General features: G+C 41.6%; 1 protein-coding gene across 1 annotated transcript; it reads right to left on the bottom strand.

The window, feature by feature from the left end:
• Positions 1 to 678: 678 nt before the first annotated feature.
• On the bottom strand, positions 679 to 13,280 carry MAT2B (methionine adenosyltransferase 2 non-catalytic beta subunit). Its single transcript, XM_074552416.1, has 7 exons — positions 13,110 to 13,280; positions 9,968 to 10,162; positions 9,037 to 9,151; positions 8,595 to 8,747; positions 5,779 to 5,972; positions 4,767 to 4,880; positions 679 to 3,753 (listed from the first exon to the last, which is right to left on the bottom strand). Exons 1-7 carry the CDS (start codon positions 13,170 to 13,172, stop codon positions 3,583 to 3,585), a joined length of 1,005 nt encoding a protein of 334 aa, XP_074408517.1. The 5' UTR covers positions 13,173 to 13,280; the 3' UTR covers positions 679 to 3,582.
• Positions 13,281 to 15,514: the final 2,234 nt, after the last annotated feature.

Raw genomic sequence — 15,514 nt, 5'->3', positions numbered from 1 at the left:
GCTCAGGCAAGCAACTGAATAAAGCTGTTATAAAGTAAACAAGCAACACTGCAAAGCCACAAGTTCCCTGACCTCAAAGCTGCAACTCAGGGGGCCTCAAGACAGCACTAAGCTCATCATTCAATGCATCTCTCAAGTCCAAAAGCTCATCAAACCCAGTGGATATTGTAGGAGGCTATGTATTTTCATCTTGTTTTACAGTTCATTTAAGTTCCTGCTATACTGTAATTGCTAATGCACAAGCAGTTTTGTATGTGAGGGACTGGTTGTAAAGTAAACACATGAAGGAAGTCGCTTAAATGAAGATGTGCCACTTAAAATAACATTCAGTTTCAATTTAATTACAGAGTATGTGGAATCAGAATAGTTAAAACTTGGATAATTTGTGTCATTAGTGAGTTAAGGTAAAACAGCCTCATGCACATTAGGGCAGAAATGACTGATGTCATGGGAGATTGTGTTACCTGCCCTGCCAGGTGCCCCCCCAGGCACAAGTCACAGCTCTGCAGGTACATCCAGGTGCTCTGGAGCAGTTGTTGTTCCCCTGCTGCCATCCTGCTCTCCACAAGCAGGTGCTTCCTGAGCCTCCTGGAGAGACATGCAGTCCCTTCAGACACAACCAACCAAATTTCCTCAAATTACTTACTCGTGGTTGTAAAGGATGACAAAAGTCAGAAGGCCTGCAAAAGCTTATCAAGTTTTATTAGTGAATTACACACTTGGCATGGAAATTGATACCAGTTAGTCCCTGACCTCCTATATAAGCACATGGCAGGGGGTTTTGCATAAAGGAGTAGGGTGAAAGGAAAGAGATGAATTAAAGAGGGGCAGAGACGGAAAAAGGGAGATCACCAGTCCTGGCTCCAGTGCTGCTCCAGCTGATGTGCCCTGAGTCCTGGGCCTGGTGGGGATACCTTTCTCTAGATAAGTTTTCCCTGCCCTAGAGATGAGTTTCTCACTTTCTATGCAAATTAATTACCCTGCAGTCCCTTTTCCTAAACCTTTCTAGAAATGGGTCAGAGAGCTTTGGAGTCTTTTTGAAAACTATACACCCACTCCTAGGTCACACTCCCATGCTTGTGCTCTCTGTGTTGTGCTGATGTCCAGCAGCCAGAACAAGGACACTTGTCCCAGGAAAGTGCTGCCCAACCCCTGTGTGGCCCTTGGCTGGCTCTGCAACCGTCCTGCTATTGGTGTTTGAGACACACATCAGCTCCTGCTCTGCTGGGCTTCCACAGCATCATCCCCAGCCTGCACAGAAAATGACACTTTACAACCAGTGACTTTTTTCCTTTATGCCCACTGCTGACAGACAGCAGTGAATAAATGAGTATGAACTTCCAACAACCCTCACATGGGGACAGGAGCAGGACTCTGTATTGCTATACTTCACAAGCACTAACCTGGCAGATACTGGCACTGCTTCTGTAAAAGAGGCCATGGTTTCCTCCCAACACCAGGACTGTGTCTCATGCAAGCACAATGTTTTGACCTTAAAAGTTCTTGGGGCCTTGTGGATGAACACAAACACCTCCAGTGTCATGGAGCCAGAAACAAAAAGGGAAGAGTATAAGAAGTTATTTCAACAGCAGCCTATCCTTAAAGTGACTGGAAAATGACAGTGTTAGTTCCACTGCCTCTTGCAGTATTTATTGGTGCTGTCTTAGACTTCTATAACCAAAGGAGGGAAATGTCATCCAAGGTGTCTGTCCAGTAGCAAAATGCCTCAAGACTGCAGTCTCCAAGGGGGATGCTGAGGACATGGATCCCCTCCGACAGGGTACAACTGGATAATGAGACTTACTTGCTCAGTGTGGAAAAAGAAGATGAAATATTTTAATTTTGTCCTCCCAGTAAAATACCCAACTCTTCTCACTTGGGAGAGAAGTCATCCTTTTTTCACCCCTGGTCAAACTGCTCTCTGCAAGGGAAAGGGACATAGAATCTTCCTGATCCAGCCCTGAGGTCCAAGATGTTTCAGGGCTCACATTTTCAACACCTTCTGCATCTTTGGTGTGTACATTTATCACATCTCCAAGGCAGTGACACTGACAGAGAAACTGATCCAATCTAATCCAAGTCCAGAAATAATTACTGAATTAAAGAAGGAAATATCTCCAGCATTGAAAGGGCACACAGATTTCAAGAAGAATTGCAAACAACTCTGATTCAGATAAACAAATCCTGATGGTAAAGAAAGAATCAACAACTGTTTCTCATGCTGGCAATATATATTTATTGTCATTTTGGAGATAGGTTACCATGTGTGTATCAGGACTTCAGACTAAAACAGATTGGGATTATGACTGCTTAGCATATGCCAGTTGAAATGAAATGACTGAATGTAAAGCTCACCCTTACAAGACCTTCATTGGTCTATTTTTGCATGTGTCTCCCCCACACACTTAAAGAAAAAAAATCTGAACATCTTTCCCTCCCCTTCATTTCAGCCTCAGAAAAACAAATGACCATCCAACTGGACCTTTTACTAGCTTTATAATAATCTTCCAGCAATATCAGAACATTGATATTGTGGATTCTACAACTTCAAAACAAAGCAAAGCCTTACAATGTTCTTCCTCCACATTACCTGGCTATTGAGTCCAGCTTTAAAGACTCTCTTATATTAGACTACTGCAGTGCCAGGTCTGACAGTCTGTGCAAAAGCTGCTGCTGTGCTACAAATTATTGAACACTTTCCTCTCCATCTCCCATGTACTGACTAACAAACATCTTCCATTAATTTAACAAGTTGCAAATGCTGTCCCCAAAAAGGGAAGGGAAGGATCAAGATATTTTGTGCTTTCATACAAAAAAACAAACAACCACCCAGAAAAAAATAAAATCCTTCAACTCCAATCCCCCACCCAAAAAAAGCCCAATTGAAAACTATTGGTTGCTCACTGTCCCCACCCTCCCCAAGCTTTTATAAGTCACATGAAAACAAATGCATACAACTTACTGTACAAATACAAAGCTGCAGGCACTCAATGTACAGAACATTCTGAAAATATTTCAAGCATAAAAAGTACACTTGATAATTGCAAAAATAAAGTTTCACTTTTTTAAAAAACATTTTGATCAGAGCTCAGGCAAAACAAGCATTTAAGGATTCCTACTTCAGCTTAACTCCCTAAGAACACCATCTTCAGAAATTAAAAACAAAAACCTCAGATTTTTGGTGATAAAGTAACTGACCATGTCTTTTAATGAAAGAAATGGTATATACAACAATGGCACAGACCTTAAGCATCAACAACATTTCAGCCAAAACTAAGTCAGCAAGTGATTGGAGTCATTCTTAGCATCACACAGTACTCATTACTAAGAACCTCAACCCACCAAGAACAGATAGCAAGTTAGACTGGTATAAATGGAAGGAAAAAATCCATGACATCAAATAGGCTCAGTTTTTGTCACTGAACTTTTTTTAGGCTAAGTTTCACTAGTGCAAGACCATTTGTTTACCCAATTAAATGAAAGCTCATAAATGTCACAATTTAAGAACACTCATACAAAACTATTTTTTTTTTCTTTTAAAAAAGTGCCACATACCATACTTTTACTAAAAAAAGTTACAAACTAATGGAAGACTGTCTGTCTCCATCTCTTGTCAACAAGGAAAGGCCAAAGTGATTCTCTGATCCCAGCTCGAAATGGTGTTCTCTGCCCTATCCCCAGCATCTCCAGCTTGGAGCAGTCCAGCTGAGCGTTCTTGGGACGAAGAGCACCCACAACTGGACTGTCAGTAATCTGAAAACAAAAACAGAGACAAAAAAAAAAAACCCACAGCAATAAGTAAACAGAAGTGACAGAAAAATATTTGTACATGTACATTAGAACTTTTTTCTTCCCAGCTTTATATATAGGTATGGTTGCTTCCTCCCTTCTGTTTTCTGGGGGTTTCTATGGTTTGGATTTTTTTGCTATTTGCTTTTATATAGGTAACTTTATTTCACAACCCATCATGCCACGTGAACTGTCTTAAGGCAACTTTTTCTCACTCTCTTTACTGATACTATTTGTAGTTTTCCACATTTTATTAATATTTTCACTCTGTATCATCACAAGGTAAGGAATATTCCTGAATGTAAACAGAACCATGTCTTGATCAATAAGAAGACAATCATGTCTTGAAGAGAAATACAATTGAGCAGAAAAAATTAAGACTAAATGCTCTCCATTGCTTTTCTTCCATCTTCCAAGTCACATTTCAGTTCCAATGTTCACCAATTCATAATCCTTAGAATTTATTTTGTACATAGGCAGAATCTTCTTGACATGTCATATGCCCATCACATGACCAGTATGTCTTTAAGAGTACTCTCAAGTGTCAATAAAACTGCAGGATGAGTGGTTTAAGCAAAGCAAAAATAATTTGCAGTTCTTAAGTGCATGTACTCAGAAATAAATCTGGGCATTGCACAGCTTTTATAGAGCCCTATCTTCATGTTAAGGTCCTATCAATCTAACATAAAAGTACAGATTTGCTTGTGACTAAGGAGAACACTTCTGCAGAAATACCATTACACTATAGACTGGGAAACTGGTGACTGACTGCATAACTTTCCAAATTCAGCAGGTCAAAGCAGCTGCCTTTGTCCTGAGCTTGATACCAGCCAGTGCCCTCAGCTCCAGAGCTGCTGTGCTGGACATGCACAGCCTGTCCTGAAGGGGAAGCTCACTTGTACAGCCAGTGGGAGACCGGCTACTTGTAATAATCAGGCACAGCTCTCTGCCTGCTGGTCCAACAGCACATCACTTACTGGTCTCAAGTGGCTGCTGGGAAGGTTGAAAGCATCAGCAATTGCACAGGCCATCTCATACTTAGTCATCTGTTCATTGCCAGACCAGTGAAAGGTTCCTTTTATTGATGGGTCCTAGAGAAGAAAGAGGAAACACAGATGAAAGGAGGCAGTCAGCTGTTCCTCAGGCTAATTCCTGTGCAAGAACTGTGCAGAATTAGCATCCAGCAAGACCCTATCTCAAAAGGCATCTTAGAGCACCTCAGTGGTGTTGTAGAAACATCTGTACCCTTTCAGAGAACCTGAGACTGGAAAACGGTGTTACTTCTATCTGACCTGACTTCACAGACAGTTTGTGTCAGGGGAGGGAAAGGAGCTGCCCACCAACCAAGCAAGGTCAAAGAGCTGGGGAGGAGGAACCCAGCTGTTCTGTGATGTTCACTTACTCAAAAACAAAGGCAAAAGACATCACACACATTCTGAATGTTAAACTGCAAACCCTGTACAAGTCCAGTCCATGTTTTCGCAGTTACTGTGTGAAAACATAAAGGTGGCTGTTTGCTGTTTGGTTCTGTTACCTTGCAAAGATTGTAATCTGAAGGTGCTGTGGTGAACAAATACAAGGAAGTGCTTCAGTCCAGGGGCATTGTTTGGCCACTTCAGTGTAGTTAATACAATAAACAAGGGCATCTTTGAGAACTACATTCAACCACATGGGTTTTTTAGTTCAAACTAGCAATTTTAACAGCACATCAGAATAAGTTGGCATTTCTAATTCTCTCCTCTATACCAGGAGACACAAGACAGTTTTCAGAAGGTTCTGTCCAATCTCTTTAACCACTTCTGTTCCAAAGACCACAACACCCTCATAATCATGCACAGATCCTGTAACATTACAGCCAGTTCCTCCCTCCCTCCCAGCATTCCAGAAATGCAAATAATCCAGGTGATGTGCAGTTCTCAGTTGTTCAGAAGCAAAGCTGAGAACTCCAACTGTTTTCCCCTTCACAGGGTCATTTCTTGCCATTCTTACCAACATTCTCTTCTCTGCTAGTTGTCTGCAAACAGCTGCTACATCCTTGACATTGGTAGGAAATCTCTGTTGCCAGTGGTCCATGTTGGCAGATTTATTACTGAACTGCACTTTATCAAACATAACTGTCACAGCACTTTCCTCCAGTCTTTCCACCTCCCCATACAAGACAGGAATCCTAAGTACTGCAGTGTCTAAAAGAAAGAATATTTTAGATCATGGGTGGGTAGCAATGTTGCAGCACAATCTGAAAAATCGAAGTGTTAAGAAATATGCTGATTAAGCATCTACAAATCACAAATAAAATGCAAGCAGTATGTTAGCTCATAGAATATAATTTTAATTTATATCCAAACCAGTTTATAAACACTAAGATTATAGAAATTATTGTATTATTATTATTTATTTTCATTTATGCCATTGATTTCCAGAAAGTTAACAGGTTTTGATTAATTAATAAAGATGCCTGTGTGGGTTAGAACAAAAATTAAAAAATTAAAAATCTTGACTACTCTGTGCAGTTTCTCCAGCACTCCCCTCTGGGTAAGAGCAAGGAGAAAAATTCCCACCAATCCCAGGTCATCATATTTAGGCATAAATTACAAAGATTTTTCACCCATCATGCAGAAGCCTCCTGTAAAAAGGAGGATATTATTTACCAGAAAAAAAATCCCTATGAACCTTGAAATAAATTAAAAGCTTGACAAATAAGGAACAGGTTCACAGAACACAATAGTAAACAATTAGATTCCAGGACAGTGATTTGAAAATTAACAAAATGCAAAGAGAAGCATATTTTATGATGGAATACATCATACTAGTCTATCTCTGTCATGAAGACTCAAAAAGTCTCTGAGGAGAAATCCAAGGCTATGACAAAGTACCTAAAAGTAATAGTTTTGCTGAAAGAGAAAACAAAAAAATTTGACCTGAAATTAGAAGCTGAAGTCATCAAAACATTGCCATTCTTAATATACTTGGAGGAAAATGCTATAGCTACTGGAGAGACAAACAGAAAAAGCTAACGCAGAAATTATTCTCACAGAGAAGTAAACCAGAGTAAGTACTTAGACAAGAAAAACAAATAGAAAACCCAACAAAACACTGATTTCCTGCTGCTCTAGATGCAGTTTTTTGGTCACTCAGCAGATATGCTCTTCTCTTTAAATACTGGTTGAAACATCTATTTTTAACTTCTTTTAAAAATATTCATTTCTTGAGCAGACAACTGCCTTGCTGGTGTTCTCAGCTCTCTGGGATGTGGAGAGGATCAGCCTCATGACTAACAGCTCTGAGCACCTCCTGACACTTTGTAGTTCTCTAAGCATGACTTTATGCATATATATTTATAAGTATGTATCCCCTTCTAACCAAAGTAAAGTATCTTTAAAAAAAAAAGTTAAAACCATTTACTGGAGATTTTTGCATCTTACAACAGAAATGGACAGGGCAGTTCTTCACAGTTAGATCTGACCAATGGAATTCCACCTACTCTGTATCAGTAAATTTGTGGTTGGAACACCAGGACATGGAAAATACTTGTATTTGTATGAATCAAGAGCACTCATCTTTTCAAACCCTTTACTCATCACCACCTCAACACTCCACTGCTGCAAACACTGCTGCCTGACAGATCCTGCTCCAAAAGGTTACGAAACCAAACTGCAGTGCTGAGCTGGGGGAAGGCTCTAGCAGGATACCCACACATCCCTGCATTTGGTTGAGTCTTATCTTCATTGCCAGTGTACAACAGGCAGCAAACAGCATCACAGTCAAATTCAGAGATGGTATTTAACCTAGAGATGGAGTGAATAACTTGGCATTTAAATTTATTTTCACTTAAATGAGACTTTTCCTATCAAAAGTATTTTTTTTACAAAGTTTGTTTCTTACTATAATGCCAAATCCATCATACATAGCATATGTTTACTTACTGGAAGACCATCACACTAATTTATCAATAGCTTGGTTCTCTGGTTGGGAAGCACAGAACCACAGTGTGAGTATCAGAAGCCTGTTCTGCATGTGTACTGCAATTACTTTCTTCAGATCTTTTGATAAAATACAAGTGCTTTTTTTCCTAATAATCTGTAACTGGATATTGACAGTGCACTACCTAGAAACAGCCAAATCTCTCTTTTATACAAGAATTAAATCTTAAATTAAAGAGAACATGCTCTTTTCCCTTAAATAGAACTTGAAAAATTATGTCTGTATATTTCATGTGTCAAACTCTCATTAAGAAAAGATGTAAACAAATTTTAAAAATCTGGTTGTTTAAAGCCATAAATATGCAATTAAACCTTTTGTTACAAGCAGGAATATGATGCGTGTAGGTGAGTAAAAGCAAAATGGGTGGCCTGTTGGTATACATAATACAGCAAAACCCAAAGAGTAATAAGGCTCTGTGTTGATTTGAGCTGTGTTATTACTGAATCACAAGTCTGGTTTTTCCTTTAAGTAAACATACATTGACAACACATGTAATGCATCCTCATAATTACTGCAGCTATATACTGAGTAAAGTATTTCATCTTTCCTTAGGAACAGCAGATTCACAATAGACAAAGGCTTATGAATGTCCATCAGGAAGAGATAAATAACATGAATGAAGATAGGAACAGGTTAGAAACAAAAGCTTTAGTCCAGGTATAAGCAAGAGGAATTGCTCATGAGCAAGGAGACCAACCCACAATCACACTCTTCTCTTCGTTTCCATGGTTTTGCAACTCGATCGTTGACTTAAGAGCCTACTAAGCTAATAAATAACTGAGCAAAAATAGAAAGCCTGTATTAAAAATGGTTGAGTGTCTTACCTTCATTGTTTTCCAGAACTGCCTTCTCACCCTCCAGTTTGGTTTTACCATATAAATTCAGGGGATTTGGCACATCAGTCTCTTTATATGGAGGACTTGTTCCATCAAATACATAGTCTGTGCTAATGTAGATCAGAAATGCTCTAACTCCAGCTAGGAAGAAAATATTCATAGATAATTTATATTAATTCATGCCTTCTTTGAAATCCTACTAGACCCTTAAATCTCCCAAGGATCTCATCCTCCATGCACATTCATTCCTGCTGCTCTGTCTGTTCCCTGATCCTTCACAGAGCTGTGTACACTACTCTTATGGCAAACAGATCAACAGCACACTGATGGCAGAAGTGACTTTAACACTTGCACTATTTGTACTGATGCCCCTGTATAAATAGATGCAGGATTTGAACCAGACACCAAATCCATGAGATGATCTCCTTACCTGCCTCCTTTGCTAAGTTTGCTGAAGCAGCCACATTGAGCTGAGAAGCAGCATCTGGTTGACCTTCTACAACATCTGGCCTTCTCTCAGCAGCACAGTGCACTATAACATGAGGCTGGAAATTAAAGACTAATTTTAAACAACCAACATGTCAAGAGATGGCAGTTGCACCCTAACTCTAGTGATGACACCCCTCAGGCAAAATTAAGTAACAAAAATTGTTATTTTTAATTCTGGCATTCTAAGGAACATCTTTCCCTTAATATCTCTTAAAAAAAAAGCATGCTGTTTTAAGATAAGAAAAATACTTGTAATTAATTGTGAAATTATGGTCCTCAGTAGCATCAATCTTACAGCAACTTTGAAGCTGTGAGGATTTTTTTCTTTTTAACTCTGTATAGTAAAATATATATTAACATAAAATAGATTTCTCATACACACAAGGCTACTAAAAATTTTTAGGTAAGCTATTTACACATGGCTTACTTGATTTTTGCAGTTTATTAAGATGATATTTACTATTTTATAGAATAGTGGATTGTATATTTCAGGTTTTACATATTCCTCTTGGCACTCAGACTGAAAAAACAGTGAACACTGCACACTACAAAGAGTACTGCTGTTGTATTTAAACACTCCTCCACTTCCCCAGAACTGCATAGTGACACATTGCTGTGTCAATAACTCAAAAGTACCTTTTCCTCTGCAGTGTGCTGCAGGTACAGCTGTGCCTGTGGTGAGCACAGCAAAGGCCAGAGCTGTCTGTACCCACAGAGCAAACCTCTGCTCTGGGTGGGGCAGAGCACAGCCCTTTGTCAGAGCTGTGCCCAAGCACCAGCCCCACTCACAGCCCAGAACTCAGCAGCACTATCAGCTGACCAGTGCACACATAAAGTGCCCCTCCCATCCAATTTATACTCCAGAAACTTACCTGAAAATCATGGATGATGTCATGAACTGCAATAGAGTCCAGAAGATTAACATGTTCAAATCTGGGCTGAGCTCTCCTGTATCCACAGCCAACTGTGTTCCAGTTGTTTTCATTGAATTCTTTAAACACAGCTCTGCCAAGAAGTCCCGTAGCACCAGTGATCAAAACTCGCCTGCTGGGAACGTCAACATCTTCCTAGGGAAATGACAACAGGAAAAGTTTTGTTTCTACTCTAATTTTGTAGTGTTTTTTCTTTAAAAGTATGCAAAACTACAGTCAAAGGCTACTGTATTACAAAAAGATTCTCCTGAGTCTTTTGGAGTGCCTCATTCAACACCAACATCTGGCAGGACTGCAGCCAGTCAACTATTTAACCACATAGTCAAAGGTAATGAAAGCAACACTTCAATGACAAACTAATTTACTTCTACAACAATCCAAACCACTAGTGAAGACAGAATTTTAAGTTCATTCAAAAGCTGATAACTTTGTGCAATCTGAAAGGAAAGAATTAACTTCTTTAGAAAACAGACCCAAAAGATTTAACACATAGGGTCCAAATCCTTCAACAAATAACTCTGGATAGACTGTGCCTGTTAAAAGGTACAGCAATACAACATAACTTACTGCAGTGATTAAAATATTGAATTCTATTATCAAAGAGAAGAGTAATTAATTGTTATTCAACACAATAGTCTAATAGTAAGTAAAACCAAGATATGGATCTCTTATCAATTTTACAAAATGCACCTGGAAGCAATTTGACAATTTCAGCTCTCAATCTATACAACAGACTAAATCTGTACTTCAGCTCCTGCTCCCTTTGGTACTTGGGACAGCTGTGAACATCAGCACACGAACTTCATCCCACCTCTCACTAAAACATCAGGTTTTCAACACAGCAAACACAAGATCCATGTCTGTTTCTGTAATCTTTATTTCCCTTTAAGGCTTTCCTTCTGTATCTGCCATGAATAAACGCAAAAACCACCTGCTAAAAACAAAAATGAAAGCATATCTTTACCATGCCTGTGCAGAAAAAAACTTTGTGTGCAGCACCCACAGATCTTGGATTTCCTGACCAAAGAACAATTTGTGACAAATTACTATAATTCTGTACATGACAGAATGCTTTCTGCTATGCAATCTCAATAGCCCTGTAATTTCTAAGCAGTGTACCAGCCTGGTGCTTTTTGACTGCAGCCCAGGAAGGCACAGCAATCACTCCCACTCAGTGTCTTTCACCTATAAAGTTACAAAGCTTTTGTTCCATAAGGGCATATGCAGAGGGCACGATGGAAATGCCTACCCAAAACAATTGTTCCAAGTTCCCAGCACAGGGCAGGAATTTTTCTCAACTCTAAATCTCCAGATGAAAGCTTTATTCCCATTAGTACTAGATGAAAATTAATAATTTACATCTGGACAGTTGCCTGAAAATGACAGACTACAGCAAGTGACATTTCAAAAAGTTACTTTTATCCTTAAACACTACCTGAAAACACAAGCTGCTTTACCATTTTTAAGGCTACCCAGGCCTCTCTGAACAGCATGAACAAGAACATGCAACTACTATTTTCTTCTTCTACTCCTCTTAGCAAAGTCTGCACAGTGTCACAGGATCTATAATCAGAGTTCCACAGCCAGAAGTGCTCACTAATAAACATCCAACACTTGCTGCAGAACAAAGTCAAAACGTTCTCTAAAAAGATCAAAGGATCACCGAATATCTTCCGTAAGTAGGAAGTGACCAACCCAAAACCAAGTGTCATTTACAAAACCTGATGTTTTAGAACCTCATTCATCTCAGTTTGTTTATTTTACATATCGTGAGGAGGATGTTACATCAGCAGCACAGCATGAACGGGACACAAACACAGCTTTCACCAAGCACAGCCTGCATGCTACTGCTGCTGTCTGCAAGACTAATCGATTCCAGTCACCTGTTTCTGAAAGAGCAAGACAAATGATAGATGGTTCTCACATATCCAACACCAACTAATTACCAGTTTGAACCTCTTCTTGACAAAAGTTCTAACATTCTGGTGATAAAAAACCTGAACAGATGAACTCTTTCCCTGTATGCTGCCTTGCTCCTTCCCAGGACATCGCCTAGCTGCAGCAGCATTTCTGTGGTCCTCTACCACTACCACAACATACAATTATGAGGTTTGAGGTTTACAATAAACCATGCCATTTATTGTTATCTGGTGTCCATATTAGCCAAGAACAACAAAAAGTATTGTGTTTAGAAGTCTCATAAACAAGTCACAGCATTATCAGACTTAAAAACAGCATTTATGAGACACCAGATCACTTGGCCGACTCTACCAAAATCTAAAATAAGAGTATAACTTATAAAAAGAACAAAACATGATGCATTTCAACTTGAAAACGACAAACAAGTACTTTCACAGTTCTTCATAAAGCTTTTCAAGCTTTACATTTTTATTTAGAAAAACATGAAGAACTGCAAACACCAATTTTAAGGAATGGCCACCAAAACCCGGAAGCCACTGGTGTAAAAGATTAGCAACACAATCCGATGGATCCAAGTCACTACAGGGAAGGGAACGTGAGACGGAGCTCTCTCAGCCCCGACATGCCCTGCAGCCGCAGAAAGCAAAAGGCAAAGCCTGGGGCTTTCCGAAGGCTGGCAATGACAGGTGAATCGACACTGGCATTGCCAGAAGTTGTTGTGCCGCTCCCTGCACGCCCAGCCCTCATTGCTGCGGCAGCTCACGTTCACCTGTGGCTCACCGCCGGCCCCGCCCGGGACAGCGGGCACGGACGCGCCTCCCCGGGGAATGAACGCTCCGCGGAGCCACCGCACTCGGGCTCTGTCTGCGAGCCCTTCCCCGCGCCTCGGGCCCGCCGAGAGCGGCGCCGCGACCCCCGAGCGCTGCCGAGCGCCGCGTCCCGCTGGCCATTCCGCGGGGCCGAGCGGATATCCACGGACCCAAGCCCCGGAACCGCTCCCAGCCACGGCTCTCAGGTACCCGCGGTCCCTCTGGCCGCAGCCCCGGCCCCCCGGGCCCGGCCCCGCCGCGAACGCGTCAGCGCTCCGGGCCTGCCCGCCCGGCCCCGCGCTGCACAGCGGCACAGCCGCCCCGCGGCGGGCTGCCGGCCCCTCCGCCCTCACCTCCACGAGCTCGCAGCGTCCCGGCGCGAAGCGGATGCGGAGCTCCTTCTCCCGGCCCACCATGGCGGGGCCGGGCCGGGCCTGGTGCCGCTCCGCGCCCGCGGCTCCCGGCGCTGCGCGACCGCGGCTCCGCGCCCAGGCTGAGCCACAGGGGGGCGCCCTCGGCCCGCCGCGCGCCCCACGCACGCGCCTCCCGCCGCCGCGCGCTGATTGGCCGGGGCGCGCCGGAGGGGGCGGGGCCAGCACAGGTATTTAAAGGCGCAGGCGCGGCCCCACGGGACAGGGAGGGCCCACACGGGGCGGGCGGGGCCGCAGGGACCGTGGGGCTGTGAGGGGCAGGGAAGCTGTCAGGGACAGTGGGGCCGGCAGTGCCCGCACCGCCCCGCGGTACCGCCACGGCCACCCCGAGCACTGCTGGCCTCGGGGCAGAAGGGAAATAGGGCGTTCTGTGCTCCTGGGGCTGCTCCTCTGGCCGTGGTCATGGTGCCCCAAACAATAACAAAAATCACTGCCCTGAGCACGTCTGGCGCTACCTTTGAACATCTGACCACACTTCTCCAAATGAAACTGTCAACTTTTGATTGCGCATTCTCAGTTGTAAAAAACAAAGTGAAACTTCAGAATTAGACCAAAATACCATATAATCCTGCATATAGCTCTGGCATTTATAGTGGATTTATATATTCACTATAAATTACTTAATTCCTTGTTTTAGAGTAGAGAAAAGCATTTTGAATTGCCTTTATCCAGAGTTTGATGTAAAAGCAACTGGTAAATTCAGTTACTATGGGTAAATCTCACATAGAAGGGGGGTTGTTTTTGAGAGAGCAATCCCTGCTTACAGTACTGATCCTGAATGTATCATTACAGGTTTACTAAGTGACAGATTTGATTTCCTTTTCAATACAAAGTTTGAAGGCAACAGGATACTGTATCCCAAGTGTTACTGTACCATCTGACCCACAAAGGCAGAGACTGTGCCTAGCAAGATTTTTTTTTTTAGCAAGAGAACTGAAGATCAGTAGATGCATAAAAATTATTGGCCAAAATTCACTGTAGCTACTTCACACTTGTGTCTATGCTAATGGATTTATTTTAGCTAAACTTGATTAAAAGAGTTTTATTTGGTAGTACTCAAGGAAGAAAGCTAGAAAAGTCTATCAAAATTTAACCAAATCATACTAGAATCTTACAGAATATTGTAAATCACCTTTATGAAAACAACTAACATTTAAAGGACAAAAATGTGTTTATACACAAAAAACTTAAACCCCGTCAGCCAGTTTCTGCCTTCATGGAATACAGATGCCCTTTTTACCCCCTGTAACAGGCTATTGACATTTAATTCCTTTCCATTAACCTTAGAAATCTATTTTAAAATATCAGTAACTCATAACTTGAAATCAAGAACAAACCACAAAAAAATACCAAACTGTTTAGCAGCATGGATGCAAGAACTCCCAGTACACCTGATGTCACACCATCTCCTCCCAGCAGAGCTTGGATGAGCTCCCTGTGATCTTTTTTTAACAAAAACCATGATAGAGAAATAAAAAGTTGGTCATCTGGGCTCAGAGCAAGAGAAAAATAGCCAAATGCAAACACTGAAAGAAATCTCAAGCTACAATCATCAATAAGCCTGTAAAAGATCTTAGCATCTTTGTCACCAGATTAAGTTAAATTTATATATAAATTTTTTCCTCAAATATTTACCTCAAGTTCTGTAGTCTTCTACCTCTACTTTCAATTTATTTATTGTTGTTACATCCACTTTGTGAACCACTATGATTTTACAATAAGAACTGTATTGTTGTCTAGATCACAGTCCCTTAAGCATTATGCATCCCTGGGTGATTAAATGGACCACTCATTAAATTAACATTTCAGACTGTAATTCACAGAGACTACAGCATAATTAAGTCTCCCTCTCTCCTCTCCATATGTTTTTCCCTTGATTTTGTAACCAAAGTGTGGTAGTAACCTGTTAATGCAAATATTCAGAGCCTTACCTGCTCCATTTCCAGCAGCATTTCAGGCACTGCCAAGGCACAGGGGGAATTAGCAGCCTGGGAAATCATTGCAGCTCAACTGTGCACTTGTCCCTTTGTGTGCTGTGCCTGCAGAGAGCACATGGGCTGGGAGCAGCACTGGCTCTGCTGACCTTTGGAACCACAACACACATCCAAGCCCTGCATCACGTGTGCTTCTGATTCCTGGTAAGCTTCTGGTCTGGTCCCACTGGTACCATTTAAGCAGCTCAGTATGAGCTTAAATTTTTACCTCACAACAGCCAGCATGAGCAGGCACAGCCATTGTGTGCATGAGATCCGTTCAAAGCACTGGCACTGAGTGTTGGACAGTTTGTCTTTTATGGCAAACAGGAGGAGGGCTCTAATTAGGTCAGG

Source organism: Zonotrichia albicollis, chromosome 15 (assembly GCF_047830755.1).
Source record: "Zonotrichia albicollis isolate bZonAlb1 chromosome 15, bZonAlb1.hap1, whole genome shotgun sequence".
Classification (NCBI taxonomy): domain Eukaryota; kingdom Metazoa; phylum Chordata; class Aves; order Passeriformes; family Passerellidae; genus Zonotrichia; species Zonotrichia albicollis.
The sequence above is the reverse complement of the archived record's forward strand: the minus strand, read 5'-3'. Positions and strand labels throughout refer to the sequence as shown.

Bases quoted from the DNA above. Each gene is read 5' to 3' on its own strand.
- MAT2B (XM_074552416.1), bottom strand. From the start codon at position 13,172: ATGGTGGGCCGGGAGAAGGAGCTCCGCATCCGCTTCGCGCCGGGACGC. The intron at 9,152-9,967 runs GTAAGTTTCTGG...TTTAATTTCCAG, and splicing joins ACATCATCCATGATTTTCAG to CCTCATGTTATAGTGCACTG. The intron at 3,754-4,766 runs GTAAGTGATGTG...TTTTGTTTTCAG, and splicing joins CCAGCAGCCACTTGAGACCA to ATTACTGACAGTCCAGTTGT.